This window comes from Sminthopsis crassicaudata, chromosome 3, assembly GCF_048593235.1.
Source record: "Sminthopsis crassicaudata isolate SCR6 chromosome 3, ASM4859323v1, whole genome shotgun sequence".
Classification (NCBI taxonomy): Eukaryota; Metazoa; Chordata; class Mammalia; order Dasyuromorphia; family Dasyuridae; genus Sminthopsis; species Sminthopsis crassicaudata.
The window spans coordinates 297,302,067-297,321,516 of record NC_133619.1 but is presented as its reverse complement, the minus strand read 5'-3'; the positions used below and the strand labels follow the sequence as shown (position 1 = coordinate 297,321,516).

Here is a 19,450-nt window from a genome sequence, read left to right as displayed (position 1 = left end):
ATACACATATATATGTAAACTATTTGTGTCTAATGATAGCAAGGAGGGAGGGAAAGAAATAGAAAATTGTGTATAAAGATTTGTACTTCCATATATAAACATATTTTTATTATACTATGTTATGGAAGTGCTTCTTTTATTTCATAAATTAAAAATAAAAATGATTTTTAAATATTAAATTGTACTTAATTGTAAATAGTAAATAATTTGTTTTAGAATATATTGACCGGTAGTCAAGATGTATATTATTAAACCTTGGTCCCTTGACTTTTCAAAGTTTTCTTACATCATGTTGGTAAAAAACAAAGGAATTCTAAGTTGTAGATTGTGAACTTTTTGTAAACAGAAAACACATTTTCTGGGTCTTTTGTATTCCCCACTAATAACTAAGATAGACTCTGTAGTAGTAAGCACTCAGTAAATTCTTGTTAATGATCTTTCTGATAGTAGTGTTCAGATGTGTCTGCTAATTTAATATTTTTAGGAGTCTCTCTTATGGGCTGCCCACCTTTTAGAAACTATTACACTCCAACATTTCATCTCCTTTTTTTTTTTTTTTTTGATAAGAGACAGAAAGCAGAGGGTGGTACTTTTCTTCAAAGAGCACATTGTTTTCTGCTCCACACCATTAATGTTACCTTAACCTGCTCCTTCATTTCAATCAAGGCAACAGGTCAACAATGTGTTGGTTTATTTTGCTTGAATGTACTTGTTTGTTCTGAGGGAGGACTTATTTAGGGAAAGGGGAGGGAGAACAAAAAAGAAAGGGGATTGATCTAGTCTTGAAGTAGTGACATCTTTAAGTTAAGACAAAAAAATCAACAACATTTTTTCTTTTAAAAGGCCAATTTTCTTACCAGTCCCATGCCTATTTACTAAAATTAAGAATAAGTATGTATTAAGTGCTTTAAAAATATTGTCTCTGAGGACAGCTAGGTGGTGCAGTGGATAAAACACCAGCCCAGAAGTCAGGAGGACCTGAGTTCAAATGTGATCTCAGACACTAAACACTTCCTAACTGTGTGATCCTGGGCAAGTCACTTAACCCTAGTTGCCTACTACAACAATTATCTGTTGATCTGTGAATATCTCTGTGAGATAGATGCTATTATTATCTATTTTCTAGTTGAGGAAACTGAAGCAGGCTTACCTGACTTGCCCAATGTCACATAGCTGGTAAGTATCAGAAGCTGAGTTTGAATCCAGGCCCAGTCTTCCTGCCCCTCAGTGCAGAGTTTTAGATACTTAGGTGAAAATGCAATGGAAAAATGCCATATTGCCATATAGATAGAATTAGGCAGAAAGATATTACCATGAATGGTGGATGACAACGTGAAGCTCTATAAAAGTTAATGAATAAGAAATATATGATAGGAAAAGAAGGAATCATGGAAGAAAGAAGATGGAAGGAAAGACTTTGTGAATGCATTGGATGCCAGGAAATTTAGGGGAAAGCCTCTAACATATTGGGTGGATGGCCCCTCCTATAGAAGAGTTATTGAAGGACGTGGACAAAAATGTCAGATTGGGATCTGCAACACTGGAAGGACTTCTTATATTGATGAAATTACCAGACTAAATAAGTATCGAAGTATCATAGTACATAAAAGAAAATTTAATTTGTCTATGGAGATGTTTTATATCATGGAGAATTATAATAGTTTATAGGGACAGCTAGGATGTGCAGTGAATAGAGTGATGGGTCCAGAATCAGGAAGGCTCATCTTCCTGAGTTCTAATCTAGTTTCAGTTCTTATATATGTGTGACCCCAAACAACTCACTTAATCCTGTTTGCCTTAGTTGCTTCATCTGTAAAATGTTCTAAAGAAGGAAATGACAAACTACTTCAGTCTCTTTGTCATAAAAACCCCAAATGAGGTCACCAAGAGTCAGACACAATTAAAAAATGATTGAACAATGAAGAATAGTTTTCTATTTTATTTGATATTACTATTATTAGTTATGTGTTTAACTATTTCATGAATTAATTTGAACATTTCACATTCTTTGTTAAAAAAAAAATGTACATTTCTCTGAGAAAGTTTAAAACGATGGACAATTTTATCAGTGCTAGTAAGTGTCAAGTGCCTGAAACTGCATTTGAACTCAGGACTTCCTATCTCCAGGACAGGTGTTCTATCCACTATGCCACTTAGCTGTTTCTGGGAGCTGTTGTAATGTCACACAGGTATGCAGAATATTACAATATGTGATACACTTTAAGAAAAAAGCAGGACAACAGTTTAAGTTCATTGAGAGATAAAAGTCCTAATGTAGAGCACACATTTGATGATATTAAAATATACTACTAGGTACCACTAAGACTTTAACAGTGAAAGACAGATGAAATGTGGTATACCAAACTCCTTTCAATGCCTTCTTTTGCATAGGCCTGAGACTGGACTTTTTAGCCTATTCTGCATCTCTTGCTTTCAATTCTGCACCTGATCTCCTGCTTCCTTTTGAATATTATCTCCAAATATTAGACTGCAAGGTCTTTAAGGGTAGGAACTGCTTTTCTTTTTATTAATTATATACCCAGCACTGCACCTGACACATAGTAGGAGATTAATGAATGTTTAGTAGAATTATATTTGTGATGTGCCTGCCAAAATGCACTAGAGAACAAGTAATGACCTATGGTTCTATTAGAAAGGAGGGACAATTCCCTGGATCCTAACATTTACTATCTATTGGATAATACAGAAAAACATTAAAATATTAAAACAAAACCATAAGGATATTTGTGCTAAGTGGCAGAAATGGGAAATTTATCAAGGCAAGATTTAAAATATGATGTGCGAAGAGGACTAGCTTTCATTTATTTATTTTTTCTTTGAAAAAGCTGTAAAGAGACCCAGAAGCAGAGAAAAGGATGGTATTCAGTATTGTTTCCTCTAAGCCAAATTGTAATCTGTCTCTGTTCTATTTTTTTTTTTTTAAACAGAACAGTCCTTTGCCTATGTTGTAATGAATCTGTGGTTTTAAATCAACACTTCAATGGTTTTCTCTAGGCTAAATTCCATGTGCTCTAAAAGAAAACAACATCGCATTCTTAACTATCACCTAAGAACAAAGTCTCTGTGTAAAAAGAGTAAGCTATTTTTTTCAACTAACATGTTTTTCTAGGAGAATAATTTTATTAAAAAAAAAAAAAAAAAAAAAGCTCTTTCCTTTGAAGTGTTTTCTTACCATGGATGAAAAACTACTACAGCCAAATGAGAAATCACTCAAATTCTTCACATGTACCAAATCATTTGTGGGTTACCTATAAGGTACTGGACACTCTTCAATTATACTGTTCAGAAAATGTCATTCTGAATGGTAGACTGTTGAAGTAAACATAACCTGTAATATCACTGGTTCTTCACACTTTGATGAAGAAGGAAAGCATTGCAAATGACCCCAAATGTTCTTTTTTGAGAAAAGTGAGAACTGATTTTTACAGAAAACATTTGTAGTGAGTGGCAGTCAGGCAACTGAAATAAAGAAAAGATGCTTCTGACCACTATAATTTGAACTACATCAAGAGCAACAATATATGTTGATGGAACATTTTAACAATTACAATATCCCTAAAATTGAGTGCTTTAGTAACAACATTTTTTACCAAGTATTAACATATTTAGAATCAAAAGTGAGAAAAAAAGGAAGTGTCAAGATCTTTTCAAATGGAGAAACAAGGAAGTATGAGTAGAACAATGCTACTACTTAAGAATCACTAGGGGATTCTCTCAAAACAAAACTAAATTAAATGAAAATGACCCAAACCTCCTGATTTATATTATTCTAGAATTTGTCCTTCTCTGAATGAAGGCTATGTGTCAGCACTTAGTGTTTCATACATCTTCATGTATTCATTTGGCCTGTGACCTACGAACTCTTTACTTCATGGACTGGGTTCAATTTTGCAGGCTTCTGCAAAATTCTTCTTTGGTTTGTTTTACCTACACCCAGATTTCCCTGGAAATCTCAGAATTTATCTCATATCTAGGACTCCACTAAAGTGAGTAAAAAGGTTCTAAGTTCCTGTATAAACACACAAGATAACGATGTATATTAGATACACAACGATGCACAACTTTTATTTCACTCCACAGAAAATTCAGACTTACACAGGATTCAAAGGAACCCATAAACAAAGCAAAAACAAAACAAAACAAAAAAAAAAAAACCACAAAGGACTCAGAGGAACCTGTAACAATTAATATAATCTTCTCACCTACAGTGAGGCAGTCCTACTTCCCCCATCAGAAAACATAAGGGTCTCCAGTCATATTTACCCTAAAAATTTGGGTTGCTCTAAGAAAAGAACACAGCAGTTAGGGGGTGCAGTGGATAGAATTCTAGGCCTGGAGTAGTAAGATTCCATCTTTGTATCGGACTTCAGATACTTTCTAGCTTTGTAATCCTGGGCAAGTCACTTAAACATGTTTGCCTCAGTTTCCTCATGTGTAAAATGAACTGGAGAAGGAAATGGCAAATCACTCCAGTAACTTTGCCAAGAAAACTCCAAATGTCCAAAACTCTCACGAAGTATTGGGTACAGTTAAACATGACTGAACAAGAAAAGAAATAAGGTTGCTAGAAAAACATCAAGCCAAAAGCCAGACAGAACTCTGGAGTATTATAACAAAAGTAAAGCAGAGCAAGTCTGTGTGCAGGCAGACAGGACCTAGACACATATTCTTCAAAGCCTTGGAAGTTACTCTCTCTAAAGACTAGAGCATCTTCAACATTGAATTGGTGCCTGAAAGGACCATAGAAGGTGACAGAACTAACTCCTGATTTGAGAGTGTGTAAGCAGAAAGAGAAAGAAACAGGCTTAAATTAGCATCCTAGCATCAGGACAGGAGCCAGTGACTAAGGCAGAGTATGGGATCTAATACAAGTCACCACGTTTAGAATGACAATACCAATGGGATACAGACTACAGAATGGGTAGGACCAAATAAGATTTACTCTACATAAGACCAGAATGCTGGAGGAGACAGAACCTGATTCTAGCACAAAGTCAAAACTAAAGAACTGAGGTTGGAAATATGATTAAACAGAAGAAAACTTCAAACACTTTCAATGAAGAAATACAATAGTTGAGAGAAGGTCTAGAGGAGAAAAAAAATGATGCGTTCCTAGAAGAAATGAAACAAGAAATAAAAAAAAATGAGATTATAAATGAAATTTGAAATCTTTTTATTTTTTATTAATTTTATAATTATAACATTTTTAACAGTACATATGCATAGGTAATTTTTTACAACATTATCCCTTGCACTCCCTTCTGTTCCGAATTTTTCCCCTCCTTCCCTCCACCCCCTCCCCTAGATGGCAGGCATTCCCATACATATTAAATATGTTATAGTATATCCTAGATACAATATATGTGTGCAGAACTGAGTTTTGTTGTTGTTGTTGCAAAGGAAGAATTGGATTCGGAAGATAAAAATAATCTGGGGAGAAAAACAAAAAATGCTCACAGTTTACACTAATTTCCCAGTGTTCCTTTTCTGGGTGTAGCTGATTCTGTCCATCATTGATCAATTGGAATTGGATTAGCTCTTCTCTCTGTTGAAGATATCCACGTCCATCAGAATACATCCTCATACAGTATCATTGTTGAAGTGTATAATGATCCCCTAGTTCTGCTCGTTTCACTCAGCATCAGTTGATGTAAGTCTCTCCAAGCCTCTCTGTATTCCTCCTGTTGGTCATTTCTTACAGAACAATAATATTCCATAACATTCATATACCATAATTTACCCAACCATTCTCCAATTGATGGACATCCATTCATCTTCCAGTTTCTGGCCACTACAAAAAGGGCTGCCACAAACATTTTGGTACATACAGGTCCCTTTCCCTTCTTTAGTATTTCCTTGGGATATAAGCCCAGTAGTAGTATGGCTGGGTCAAAGGGTATGCACATTTTGATAACTTTTGGGGCATAATTCCAGATTGCTCTCCAGAATGGTTGGATTCTTTCACAACTCCACCAACAATGCATCAGTGTCCCAGTTTTCCCACAGCCCCTCCAACATTCATCGTTATTTGTTCCTGTCATCTTAGCCAATCTGACAGGTATGTAGTGGTATCTGAGAGTTGTCTTAATTTGCATGAAATTTGAAATCTGAGAGAAAAATTAAAAAGAGGTTAAATTGATTGAAACAGAAGGGAGAAAACTACTGTGACTAAGTAAAATTTTGTCCATCCTGAAAAACAGAATGGAGAAACTGGAACTCAGTTATTCCATAAGATAAAAATAAATGTTAAAATTAAATTGAAAGAAACATAGGAAAAATGTAATATATCCATGAAAAACAACTGATATGGGCAATGAATTTAGAGAAATAATTTAAGATTGGAAATTGAAGGGATTTCCATCACTTGAGGAATTTCTGAACAAGTGATATATGATTGTCCTGGAATATTATTGTGCTGTGAGAAATAACAAGATTCTTTCAGAAAAACATGAAAAGACTTATATGAACTAATGGAAAGTGAAGTGAACAAAACCAGAAGAATGTTGTACACATAGAAATATTGTAAAGACGATCAACTATGATATATTTAGCTACTCTGATCAAGATGTAATGCTGGAGGAATTGAGGCAATTTAGAGATTAGGGAGTTTTTAATATTTTATTTGAAAAGGAGAGATTTACTGGGACCAAATGGATCCATGATTTGGTCCCAGGGCTGAATGAGACCAGTCTCCAAGAATCCAGCATCCAGCAGCTAATATGTGCTTCCCATGAAGCATATATACAAACATGTGGCTCCAAGTGACCGGGTAGATTGAGGCAGGGGGGAAGTCAGAGCACTGAGAGCGAGAATGGACTATCAAGCAGTTCTGATAGGGTCGGGGGAGGCACCATTCATTCTGATAAGTAGGGAAGGTCTAGGGTCATGATGTCTAAGATAGAAGCAAGATGGCTTTTTGCTACACAGATTTCAGGTGTTCAAGTTCTTTCCTATAGGACCTGTACCTCTGACCAGAGCACCTCACCATTTGCACTTCATCAAATCCACTCAGTGCTTTTAGTACCAAAGAACAAAGTAAACTAAGCCATAGGAATGTCATGGCCAAAATCTAGAACTTTCAAGTCAAAGGAAAAAACTCTTTAGATAGCTAGAAACAAGAGTTCAAGTATCAAAAAACCACAGTCAGAATTATACAAAATAATGGGACAAATATGCTAAAGGAGAGAAAATCTTGGAAATGTCCCAAAAGACAAAAATATAAAGACATACCACCAAGAATAAGTTGCCCTGCAAAAACGAATATAATCTTACAGAGAAAAATGGATCTTTAATCAAATAGAAGACTCTCAAATATTTCTGAAGAAAAAAGACCAGAATTTTGAAAGGCAAACAAAAAGTCAAGAAAACCTAGAAAAGTAAATAGATTTGAGTAACAAGAAGAACCTAAATGATGATGAAGTGCTTACATACTAAAGGGGGAAAGAAGACAAATATTTCTTCAAAATCTCACTGTCATCAAATGTCAAAGAAATACCTAAGGAAGACAAACATGGAGACTTGCTGAGATTTTGTACTCAGGTTGGTTTTTAAAGAGAAATATAGTAGAGAAGATATAATGAAGAAGGATAGGAATTTATTACTTTTTATAATTGGAATACTTCAGAAGAGTATATAAACATGGAAGAAAGAGTGTTATGAAAAGCATATTATGAACCTCAATTTTTTTTTACATTTTTCAATCATAAAAATTTCTCTTCTCTCTCTATATTCTAAACTTCTTCCTTTCCTTACTCCACCCCAATTAAGAGTGAAAGAACAACAAAACCCCTGTTCCCAACATATATAGCCAAATAAAACAAATTTCTGCCTTGGATGTGTCCAGAGAAATATATCTCATTCTGCACTCTGACTTCTTTGCCTTTCTATCAGGAAATAAACAGCACCTTCCATTCTTAGTCTTTGAAAATCATAGTTGATCATCAAAATGCCTAATTCTTTCAGTTATTTGCCTTTACCATATTGTTGTTACTGTGTAAAATGTTCTCGTGGTTTGGTTTACTTTAATCTAAGTTCATATAACTTAAATTTTTTTCCCCAGTTATATATAAAAACTTTTTTTTTTGTTATTCATTCTTTTCTTTTACTTTTTTTTTTTTACTTTTTAAAAACATATTTCCTTATGAATCGTATTGGGAGAGATAAAATCAGGGCAAAAGGTAAAAATCATGAGAGACCAAAAAAAAATACAAGAAAAAGAAAAAAAAGTAAACATAGCATGTGTTGATTTATATTCACTCTCCATAATTATCTTTCTGGATGTGGATGGTGTTTTCCATACAAAGTTTATAGGGACTACCTTGGATCACTGAACTGATGATAAGAACTTAGTCTTTCATAGTTGATCATTGTACACTCCTGCTTTTACTATGTACAATGTTTTCCTGATTCTGCTTGTTTGGCTCAGCATCAGTTAGTATGAATCTTTCCACGTCTTTCTAAAATTACTCTGTTCATCATTTTTTATAGGATAATAATGTTCCATTACTTTCATATACCTTAACTTATTCAGCCATTCCCCAATTGATGGGCATCTATTCATTTTCCAAATATTTGCCATCACAAAAAGAGTTGCTATAAACGTTTTTACACATGTGGGTTCTCTTCACTTTTTTATGTTTTCTTTGGGATACAAACCCAAAGGGGTTTGCTGGTACTGCTGGATCAAAGAATCTACAGTTTTATAGTTCTTTTGCCATAGTTCCAAATTGTTCTCCAGAATAGTTGTATCATTTCACACAACAACAATGCATTAGTGTCCCAGTTTTCCCACATCCCCTCTAAATATTTATCATTCTCTTTCTTGTCATCTTAGCCAAAATGAGAGGCATGAGGTGGTATTTTAGAGATGTTTTAATTTGCATTTCTTTCATCAATAGTGAGGTAGAGCATTTTTCTTTTTTCTTTTTTAATAGCTTTTTATTTTTTTTTCAAATACATGCAAAAATAGTTTTCAACATTCACCTTTGCAAAATCTTGAGTTCCAAATTTTTCTCCCATCTTTTCCCCTACCCCCTCCCATAGACAGTAAATAATCAGTAAATAATTCAGCATAGATTAACCGTGTATAATTTTTCTAAATATATTTCTATATTCATCATGCTGTGAAAGAAAAAAAATTCCAAGAAAAATTCCAAATTTGCTACATTTAAGCAAAAATGTTTCTTTATATACATATATAAATGCGCGCACACATACAAAAACATATGTTTAAATATAGTAACAATAGATGTTTCAGGGAGGATGGGAGAAAAAGAGTTTGGAACTCAAAATTTTTTTTTAAAAGTTAAAAATTGTTTTTTTTTTTACTTGTAATTGAGGAGAAAAATAAAATATTATGAAAATAAAAATAGCTATAGACAAAATAAAATATTTGGGTGTTTACATGCTAAGAAAAATATAGGAACTCTATGAACATAATTACAAAATATTGTTTACACAAATAAAGTCAGATCTAAACAATTGGAAAAGCATCAGTGCTCTTAGGTAGGCTGAGCTACATATAACAAAAATGACAATTCTGTCTAAATTGGTCTACTTGTTCAGTGAATATCAATCAAACTGCCAAAAATTATTTTATAGAGCTAGAAAAAAATAATAACAAAATTCATCTGGAAGAACAAAAGGGCAAGAATAGTAAGGGAATGAATGAAAAAAAATGCAAAAGATGGTAGCCTACCAATAGTGGTATTGATATTGGTATTGGCTAAGAAATAGTGTAATGGATCAGTGGAATAGGATAGATACACATGACACAATAATCAATGATTATCACAATCTACTGTTTGATAATTCCCCAAACTCCAGTTCCTGAGATAAGAACTCACTATTTGAAAAAAATTGCTGGGAAATTTGGAAAATAATGTCAGAAATTCAGCAAACAACTATATCTCATACTCCATACCAAAACGTCAAAATGGGTATATGAATCAGGCTTAAAGGGTGATACTATAAACATATTAGGAGAGTAAAGGATAGAAAAGAGGAATTTATGCCAAAGGAGAACTAGAGAATATCGTGAAATGCAAGATGGACAACTTTGATTACATTAAAAAAAAAAAACTGTACAAATTAAGCAGCAAATATTAGATTGCAAAAAATCGGGGAAATTTTTTTCACAGCCAGTGTTTCTGATAAAAGCCTCATTTCTATTATATAAAAAAGTGAGTCAAATTTACAATATAAGTCTTCCTCAACTGACAAATGGTAAAAGGATATAAACAGACAATTTTCAGATGATGTAATTAAATCCACCTATAGTGAAAAAAATGACTCAGAAAAAGTCAGATCTCAGAAAAGCCTGGAAAGACTTATATGAACTGATATTAGGTGAATTGAGCAGAACCAAGGGAACACTGTACCCAGCAACAAGATTATGTGATGATCAGCTATGATGGATTTGGCTTTTTTTAAAAAGAGGTAATTTAAGGCAATTCCAATAGACTTGTAATGTCATTTTCTATGCAAAAAATTATTGGGATTACCTTAGATGACTGAACCACTAAGAAAAACCAAGTCTTTCGCAGTTGATCATCATTTAATTTGGTTCTCCTTGTTTCATTCAGCATCAATTTGTATAAATCTTTCCAGGCCTTTCTTGTTCATCATTTTTTATAGAACAATAACAATCCATTACTCTCATATGCCATAACATATTCATCAATTCCCCAACTGATTGAGGGGAATCTACTCATTTTCCATTTCTTTGCCATCACAAAAAAAGCTGCTACAAATATTTTTGTACATATGGGTCCTTTTCCCCTCCTTTACAATTTCCTTGGAATTACAGGCCCAGTAATAGCACTACAATTATTTTAAATGAATTTCTCTTTCTATTTCTTGCTGCTGGGCTTCATTAGAAACATACAGAAATGTTGATGATTTGTATGGATTGATTTTGTATTCATATAACTCTTCCAGAGTTTCTCTAAAATGATCCTTTTCACCATTTTTTATAACACAACAATATTCTACCATATTTATCTACTTTATTCAGCCATTCCCTAATTTATGGGTACCCAAGCAGATTCCCATTCTTTGTCACTTCTAATGGTAACTCAAAGTTTATTCTTCTTTATTCCTTTATCATTGTTATTTCATGTTCACATTTTGATGTATCTCTTAGCTCCTGTGTTTGAACTTCCAAGTCTTTTCATCAAGAATGCTTAGAAGTCTTCTACTTCGTTAAAAATCAATTTTTTTCTACCGATGGGATTATTTTCAGTTTTCTTGGCCAAATTATTCTTGGTTGTAAGGTTACATTTTTTGCTTTCTGGATTATTGTATCCCAAACTTTCCCCTTTTTTTATAGATGGCTGCTAATTCTTACATAATCCTGACAATGATTTCTGAGTATATCAATTATTGCTGAGAGATTAGCTAAATCCAGCTCTGATAAGCTGGGGAATCTTTGTTGGTTCTGAGCACAGAACCACAGGCTATCTTTTCCTCTGGGATTCTTGATTTAATCACTTTTCTGTAAGCTTCAGATTGGACTAGAAGTTGGACCTGCTTAACCTTTTTCATGCTTTTCTTTTTCTTTTACTTCTAGGTCTAAATCTGTAAGGGTCCTTAAGGGACTAACTTCTCATTATCTGGGCAAATAACCCACTTCCTTTTGTCTTCCTTCTCTCCTCCCCTTTTCTCATGCACCCTCTCATTTTATAAAGACCCAAATTAAAACATTGATTCAGCTGTAAATGAGATGTCCCTAAGTACTGTTGATAATGGCCCACGCCTGCCTCTCTACTATTACTTCTACCTGGTTTCCACCTTTACCCTGTCTCCTGCACTTCTACAAAGAAATTTCCTTTTTCAAAAAAGCCTTTTATTTTCAAACCATGCATAGTTTTTTATTCATCCTTACAAAATCTTGTGTTCCAAAAATTTTTCCCCTCTCTTTTCCAACCCCCTTCCTTAAACAGCAAGTTATCCAATATATGCTAAACATTCTTCTATACCTATTTCTGTAATTATCATACTGCACAAGAAAAATCAGATCAGAAAGGGAAAAAAATGAGAAAGTAAAATGCAAGCAATAATAAAAAAAGTGAAAAAAACTATGTTGTGATCCACACTCAGTCCCCACAGTTCTCTCTGGGTGCAGATGGATAGAAAGAAACTTGATGATCTCTTTGGGCTTTCTCTATTGCTGTCCTTGGCTGCTATATTTGTTCATTCCTACTGCATTTCTGTTATCTGGAGTATTAGAGAAGCAAATGAGTTCTTCAGGTGTAGTTTGCCTACTAAGAATGTTTAAATGCCTTTTTATTGTTGAATACTGAACCTTTTTGATTTATGTTAAGGTCAGATTTGCAGTGTGGGTCACCCTGGGCTGCATCCCAAATCCTTTGCTTATTGGATCTGATAATTCTTGCATTTTCAAGTAATCTTGTATTATTCAAATAATCTTGTATTATTCCAATTTTCTTTTTCCTGGTTGCTTGAAAATTTGTTGTTCCTGGATTGAATTGTTAAATTCAACCACTATATGTTTTAGAGTTTGTCACCTTGGCTTTTTTTTTTTTCTTATTTGTTTTTCTGAAACTGATTTATTTGTTCTTTCAATTAGTGTTTCATTTTCTGTGTTTAGAAGTTCTAGGTGGTTTTCTTGTATTTTTTCTTGCATTATGATGACTTGCCATTACAGATTCAAGTTTTTCTGACAATTGCTTTTGCTGTGCAGGCCATAAATTCTCATTTTTCTTTTATACCAGTGTTGTGGTTCTTTGTTGTCTTCAAATTTCACAGAGCACTCTGTCTTCTCAAGTGTTTTCATTTCTTTTTGTAATATTTATTCATAGATGTCTGAACGCATTTACTATATCTAGAGTCCATATTTTTTCTGTTAATTTATCTGTTTAAGATCTTTGAGTTTTCTTTCTCTTGAGATTTATTGCAATTTCAGCTTTTTTTTTTTTTTAAAAACCTCTTTTTCCTGATATTGCTCACTGACTTTGACTTCCTCCCCATTGATGGTGGAATCCTTAGGGACTGGATCTTAAAGCACCTTAGCCTCTTTCTATACTGAGCAATTCTCAGGTCACCAACCCAAGTCTCTGTCTCAAATGAGTTTTATGAGGGACAGAATTGGTATCAGCTACCTCAGGTTTAATGGAATGCCGTATAACCTCTACCAATCAGTATCCTGACTGGTTTCCTCTGTCCCTTAATTTTCTGGTTCATCAGTTCAGAGTGCTGCCATGCTAGTGCCATTGCAGCCAAAGATGATTTCTGTCACTTGGAATTTGGATTTCTGAAACTCTAGGAATAGGGCTAGGTGTGTGGGTCTCTGAGAATCTCAGAGTGTTCAATGAAGTTTTATTTCGATCCCAGACATTCCTCTGTGTTCCTCTACTCTCTTGAAGAAATCTTTTGCTACATACAATGCCACCATGGTTTTGGCTATCAAGGCCTCATCAAATTTCTGCACGTAAGAGCTTGAATCTCCCCATTCTGAAGATGCATTTTATTTCAAGATTTATGCTAAGCTAGTATAGCTTCACAATTAGTAGCATGTTGGCTAATAGGGAGGGGATCTTGAGTGAGTTTAAGGAATACATTAGTTCATGATTGTGTGAACTTTCTAATTCTTAATTTCTTCGTTTATAATTCTAAATTGTACAAAAAGTGCAACTATTAATAATTTGGCGTTCTCTGGTTTCAAGTTGAAATGGCTTTTTGATATGCAAGAGTCCATATTTCCAGATTTGTCATATTGTGCAAGAAAAGTCAGATCAAAAGTTGAAAGAAAAAAAAAAACAAATGGAATATAAAACAAGCAAGCAAACAAAAACAAAAAGGTGAGTATACTATACTTTGATTCACATTCAGTCTCTATTATTCTCTGGGGATGCAGATGACTTTTCCATCACAAGCCTATTGGAATTAGGCTGAACCACCTCATTGTTGAAAAAGCCAAGTCCCTCACAGTATCATCACATAATCTTGCTGTTGCTGTGTATAATATTCTCTTGATTCTGCTCACTTCACTTAGTATCAGTTCATATAAGTCTTTACATGTAAGTACAAGTAAATTCAAGTAAGGTTTTTCTGAAATCAGCCTGCTCATCGTTTGTAATAAAACAATAATATTCCATTACATTCATATAACATAACTTATTCAGCCATTCCCCAACTGATAGGCAGCCACTCAATTTTCAGTTCCTTGCATGGCTAAGTTTCCTAAATGGAATGCAAAAGCAATAAATGACATATTCTGACATAACATAAAATGCAACATGCTACACCAAAATAGGCTGTCTTCCTAGCAGTCATAAGGTCTATTATGAAATTAATACTACTTAAGCTAAATGTATTTACTTGAGTATGTATTTTATGTCAATCAAGTGTGCTGGGAAAGCTATGATGTTGGAGTAAAGGTTGTATTGCTTTGTCCTTGAAGTAGAGCTTATTCTTGACAATGATAAAGACAAAATAAGAACAAAAACTTGGCTGTCAATGATAGCTCTACGGGTTATCACATCAGGAGTTTCTCTAGTTTATATTCTATCTATAGATGTTGGGACTGGCAGAATTATAGCCAAGACTACTCAGTTGGTGATACAAAATGATAGTGTAAAGGGTGAAACAAATATGGAAATTAGCTAAACAAGTTAATACTAGGAAAGGAGAATGAATATGATTTACCATTTTGGTAAACATTTAAGAGTCTTGAAATATCTGATTTTGGATATGTAATTATAATGTTAACATATCCAAAATCAGACATTTCAAAACTCTTAAAAGACAAGCAGGTGAGAAAAATGGAATAAGGAAAAATGACTTCTTTAAAAGGAAAATTTAGGTAATAAGGAATGAAATTCTGAAAAGAAAAGTTTGAAGTAAGGGTAAAGAAAGTAACTGAAAAGCCAATCACTTAACAAGTATATAGGCCATACAATGTACTGGGCTCTGGGGATGCAAGTACATAGAATAAACCAATTCCTACTTGAAAGAAGCTGCATTCTAATATAAGAAAATTGTATATGTAAATATAGACATATATATGCATACATATCTGTGTGTATATATATCTATACATACATATACATATATATTTTGTATATGTGTGTCTGTGTGCATGTGAGAAGAAAGGGAAGTGGTATCTTTAGGAATGTGTAATATTCAGGACAAAGGAAACTTGGTGAAAAACAGAAAGCCAGTTTGACTGGATTGTAGAATGTGAGAGAGGAATTTATGTCTACTAGGGCTAGAACTATGCCTAAAAAGGCTATCAAATTGTGCATATCCTTTGATACAGCAGTGTCTCTACTGGGTCTGTATCCCAAAAAGATCATAAAAAAAAGAAAAAGAGCTACATGTGCAAAAATGTTTGTAGCAGTCCTTTTGTAGTGACAAGAAACTGGAAACTGAATGGATGCCTATCAGTTGGAGAATGGCTGAATAAATTATGGTATATAAATGTTATGGAGTATTATTGTTCTATAAAAAATGATCAAGAGGATGATTTCAGGGAGGCCTGGAGAGACTTACATGAACTGATGATAAGTGAAATGAGTAAAACCAAAAGAACATTGTACACAGAAACAAGAAGACTATGCAATGATGGAGATGGCTCTTTTCAACATCAAGGTGATTCAGGTCAATTTCAGTGGACTTGTGATGAAGATTCATCTGCACCCAGAGAGAGTACTGTGGGGACTGAGTATGGATCACAACATAGTATTTTCTCTTTTTGTTTTTTGCATTTTGTTTTCTTTCTCATTTTTTTTTTCTTTTTAATCTGATTTTTCTTATGCAGCATAAATGTGAAAATACGTATAGAAGAATTACACAAGTTTAACACATATTGGATTACTTGCCATGTAAGGTAGAGGATGAGGGGGAAGGGAGAGAGAAAAAAGATTTGGAACACAAGGTTCTGCAAGGTGAAAGTTGAAAACTATCTGCAAATAAAGTTTAAAAAAACACCAAATATTTCCTTCATTTCCCTTTTCCAATTTTTACTCAGATAATAATAATAAAATCACCATTAACACACCTTTTGGAAAGAATATCAGTAAATTGCCCTATAGTTCTGTTCACCTCAGGCCTTTCCTGTCAGAACCTAGCTTCCCCCTAGCTTAGGCTACCTCAATTAGAAAGTAAGCAGGGAACCATATCTTTTTTATATTTTATATATTTTATTATGATACTTAGCAAGCTAAGTATTTATGACTTTATGCACTCAATTTTTCGTCCTTCTGGGTCTGGATCACCTTAAAAACAGCAAATAAACAATATAAGGTTATTATTATTTTTGGAATCTCCAGTTTGCATTTGGAAACTGAGGCAGAGATCTTGACCTTCCCAAGAGCAGAAAGTGAATTATGGGAGCAGCAGGAAAACTTCTGAATCTCCATTACACTAAAGCACTAAATCATATGCTTCCTCGTGAACTTGTTTTTATTGTATAAAACAAAGGCTGGGAACAAGAATGGGAGGAGAACCTTACATTGTTTAGAATAAGCATGTGTAGTTTTCATGCCTCAGGCATGGAACTTTTTTTTTTTTTTTTTTTTTTTTTTTTTTTTTGCTGTTGTACCTTTCATCTTGAATCATTTAAACTTACAGTAATTCTTAAAAAAAAAAAAAAAAAAAGCTTTTAAAAACAAACTTTTAGTAAGCCACGAAGATTAAATGCACTTAGATCTACGATCTGGTTTTTCTTCCCGACTTTTTTTTTTTTTTTTGGTAGAGGGAAGATCCTCTAAAGTGACAGGATGTCCCCTTTAAAGAGGAACAACAAAAGACTTGATATTCGACCCAGGATTACTATTATTACGGGGAAATGTTTACTTTCCATCTAAATGAAGACAATGGAATTATAATTGGACGATAAATGAGCAACAAAATCAAATTTAAAATGGAGATATAAAATTCATAGTCCAGGCATAAGATCTTATGGTAAATCCAACGAAGTTATTTATACCATTTATCCAATTGCTTCTTTATGTTGTAGCAAATTTCTTAATTGTGCCTTTGAAATTACTTTCATTGTAACTGATGACTTTTATGGAAGGTTTATAATTTAGAATTCCTTTTCAAAGAACTTTTCTCATGTTCAAGCAATTAAAAAATGATTTGACCTTTAAACAACCCTCAGGGAAGTAGGAAGCTCTGCCGTCTATGCAAAAAAAAAAAAAAAAAAAAAGTCACTTTTACATATTATTTCTCACCTAGAGACATTTAATTTAAACTTCTCTACGTCCAGTATAGCAGGATGATAATTACTGATCCCTAATCAATGTTGTCTCAACTATTTTGTCATTAAAATTGGTCGATTCCCCTCTCAAGGGCTTGATCCGCAGTAATTTGTTTTTGCTGCACCTTACTGTGCTATTCTGGACCTGCAAGAGAAAACAGAAAGGCAGCACTTGGTGACTCAAGCCGCAGTGACGGAGGGGTGTAGGGCAGCAAGGCGCACTTGTTTTTTTCTTTTTTTTCGATGAGGTAAAGTTGGGGAAAAATGTGCATTCACTTTCTTGCACTGGTTTAAAGAGAGGACTGCATTCTGCAGCTATCCCCACCCCCAGCTCCCCTTTCCCCTTCAAGCCTAATTCTGCACTCCCGGGGAGCGGAGAAGCTTTGCTTTTGTAAATAACCCGGCCCGGGAAAGAATCGATCAGGTTGAGTAGCTGCTGCACAGCTTCCTGAGCTGCAACCATCAGCTTTGCACCCAAGATGTGGAGTTGGGAAGAGATGCTGGCGCGCCCAGCAACCACTAGTCCTCCTCAGCCAGACACGCTTTTTCTCCCACGTCCCAAGCCGCCTCCTCCCTTCCCTTCAGTACACTTCCCCCTTTGGGGTTAAGCGAAGCTCACATATTTTTTTTTTTTTTTTTTTTCCAGAGGAGTCCTTTCTCCCTCCCTCATTCCCTGCTTCCCTCCCTCGGAGCGGGCGCACGGTCGCGCCTCGCCCCTCCTCCCTCCAATGTGACTGTGCAGCCCTGCGCTCTGCAGCTGCGGGGCTGGCTCTCTCGCGCGCTCCCACCCCCCTCAAGGCTCGTCCCTCCCTCCCTCCCCGGCCTCAAATAGCGAAGCGCACTCGCCGGCGCAGCCTAACACACACATACACACGCGCACACGCGGTTACACACGCAGCAGCAGCAGCAGCAGGAGCAGCTAGCAGCAGCAGCAGCGGCCGCCTCCACCAGGCATGGCACTGGGCTCTACCTCATTATGGCAGCCGCGCGACACAACACCCTCGACTTCCAGCTCAGTGCGAAAGGTAACACGCGCTTCCCCCCGGGCCGCTCGATCTCCACGCGTCCGCGCCTCCCATCTTAACCCCTCCGCCCTGGTCTCCCACCCTCCCAGGAACTAGGGGGGGGGTCTGCCGGGGTAGGCGTTGCAAAGATTGAACAATACAGGATTGCCTGGGAGAGGGCAAAGACGCCTTCCTCTTTCTCGCCCCAAGATCTGGGCGTCTTTTTCCTGCTCCCCACTAGATAGTTGTTCTTCCCGGGTACTCTTTTCCCCCAAGGGGAGGGGGTTTGGTAGGAGCCCAGGGGAGGGCCAGCTCCAGGGGGCCGCGCAGGCCGGCAGCCGGGTGCTCGTTGCAGAGGCCACGCTCACGTTGCCGCTGCCGCCGCGGCCGCCTTCCCCCACCGCCTCTCTGCCCCGCGCTTGCTCTTTCGCTCTCGTTTTGCAAAGCCGGGCCCTCGCTCTTGCTGCGCCCTCCCTCCCTCCCATGCTTGCTTGCTTGCTTGCTTGCAAGCTAGGGTTCCCTCCTCCCTTCCTCTCCCGCTGCATTGATTGCTTTTTCTCTCTGCCGGCCTGACAGGTCTTTCTCACCGCTACCCCTCTCCTATCTCATCCCATTTATATACGAGGGAGTGTGTGTGTGTGTATCTCTATGTGTGCGCGCGCGTGTGCATCATCCCATTCCCGAAGTCCTTTCCTGCATCACCCTTCCTCCATCCGTGACCTCAGCCTTGCATCCTCCCTTTGGAGGCGCTCCCCTCCCGCTTTCTCCCCCACCCCCGGCTCCTCTCCCCCGTGAGCTTTTACCGAAGACCTCGTCCCGGGGATTCCGCTGAGTGGAAGGGTTGGGGTATGGGGAGACACCCAGTGCAGTGAGGAAGTGCAGAGCTGCCCCGTACAGGAAGGTGCTTGTGTAATGGTTGTTAACATTGTCTTTGCTGCATGCATGACCTTATTATGCTCTTGGAAGGTGAGTTACCCTTCTAGGAGACAGGTTCGCGGTTTTCTTTCCCATCTCTTAGTTTTTTATTGGATTTGCAATCAGTGTAATTATCAGAGTCAGTGCATCTTTGACAAAAGTTATTGCCAAGAGGTGTAGGAAATGTACAGAACTTGAATTTTTTTTTTTTAAGTTAAGAACACTCCCCCATTTCCTCCAGCGATCTTTAGTCATAGGGCTAAAAAGAAAAAGTTAATGAAATGTT

At 36.1% G+C, this 19,450-nt stretch overlaps 1 protein-coding gene across 1 annotated transcript in view; it reads left to right on the top strand.

The window, feature by feature from the left end:
* Positions 1-17,983: 17,983 nt before the first annotated feature.
* SMS (spermine synthase) overlaps positions 17,984-19,450 on the top strand; it is a 70,536-nt gene continuing 69,069 nt past the window's right edge. Inside the window, exon 1 of the mRNA XM_074300931.1 lies at positions 17,984-18,270. Within this exon, the coding sequence (XP_074157032.1) occupies positions 18,222-18,270 (49 nt within the window). The 5' untranslated portion in view covers positions 17,984-18,221. The remainder of the gene's footprint in view (positions 18,271-19,450) is intronic.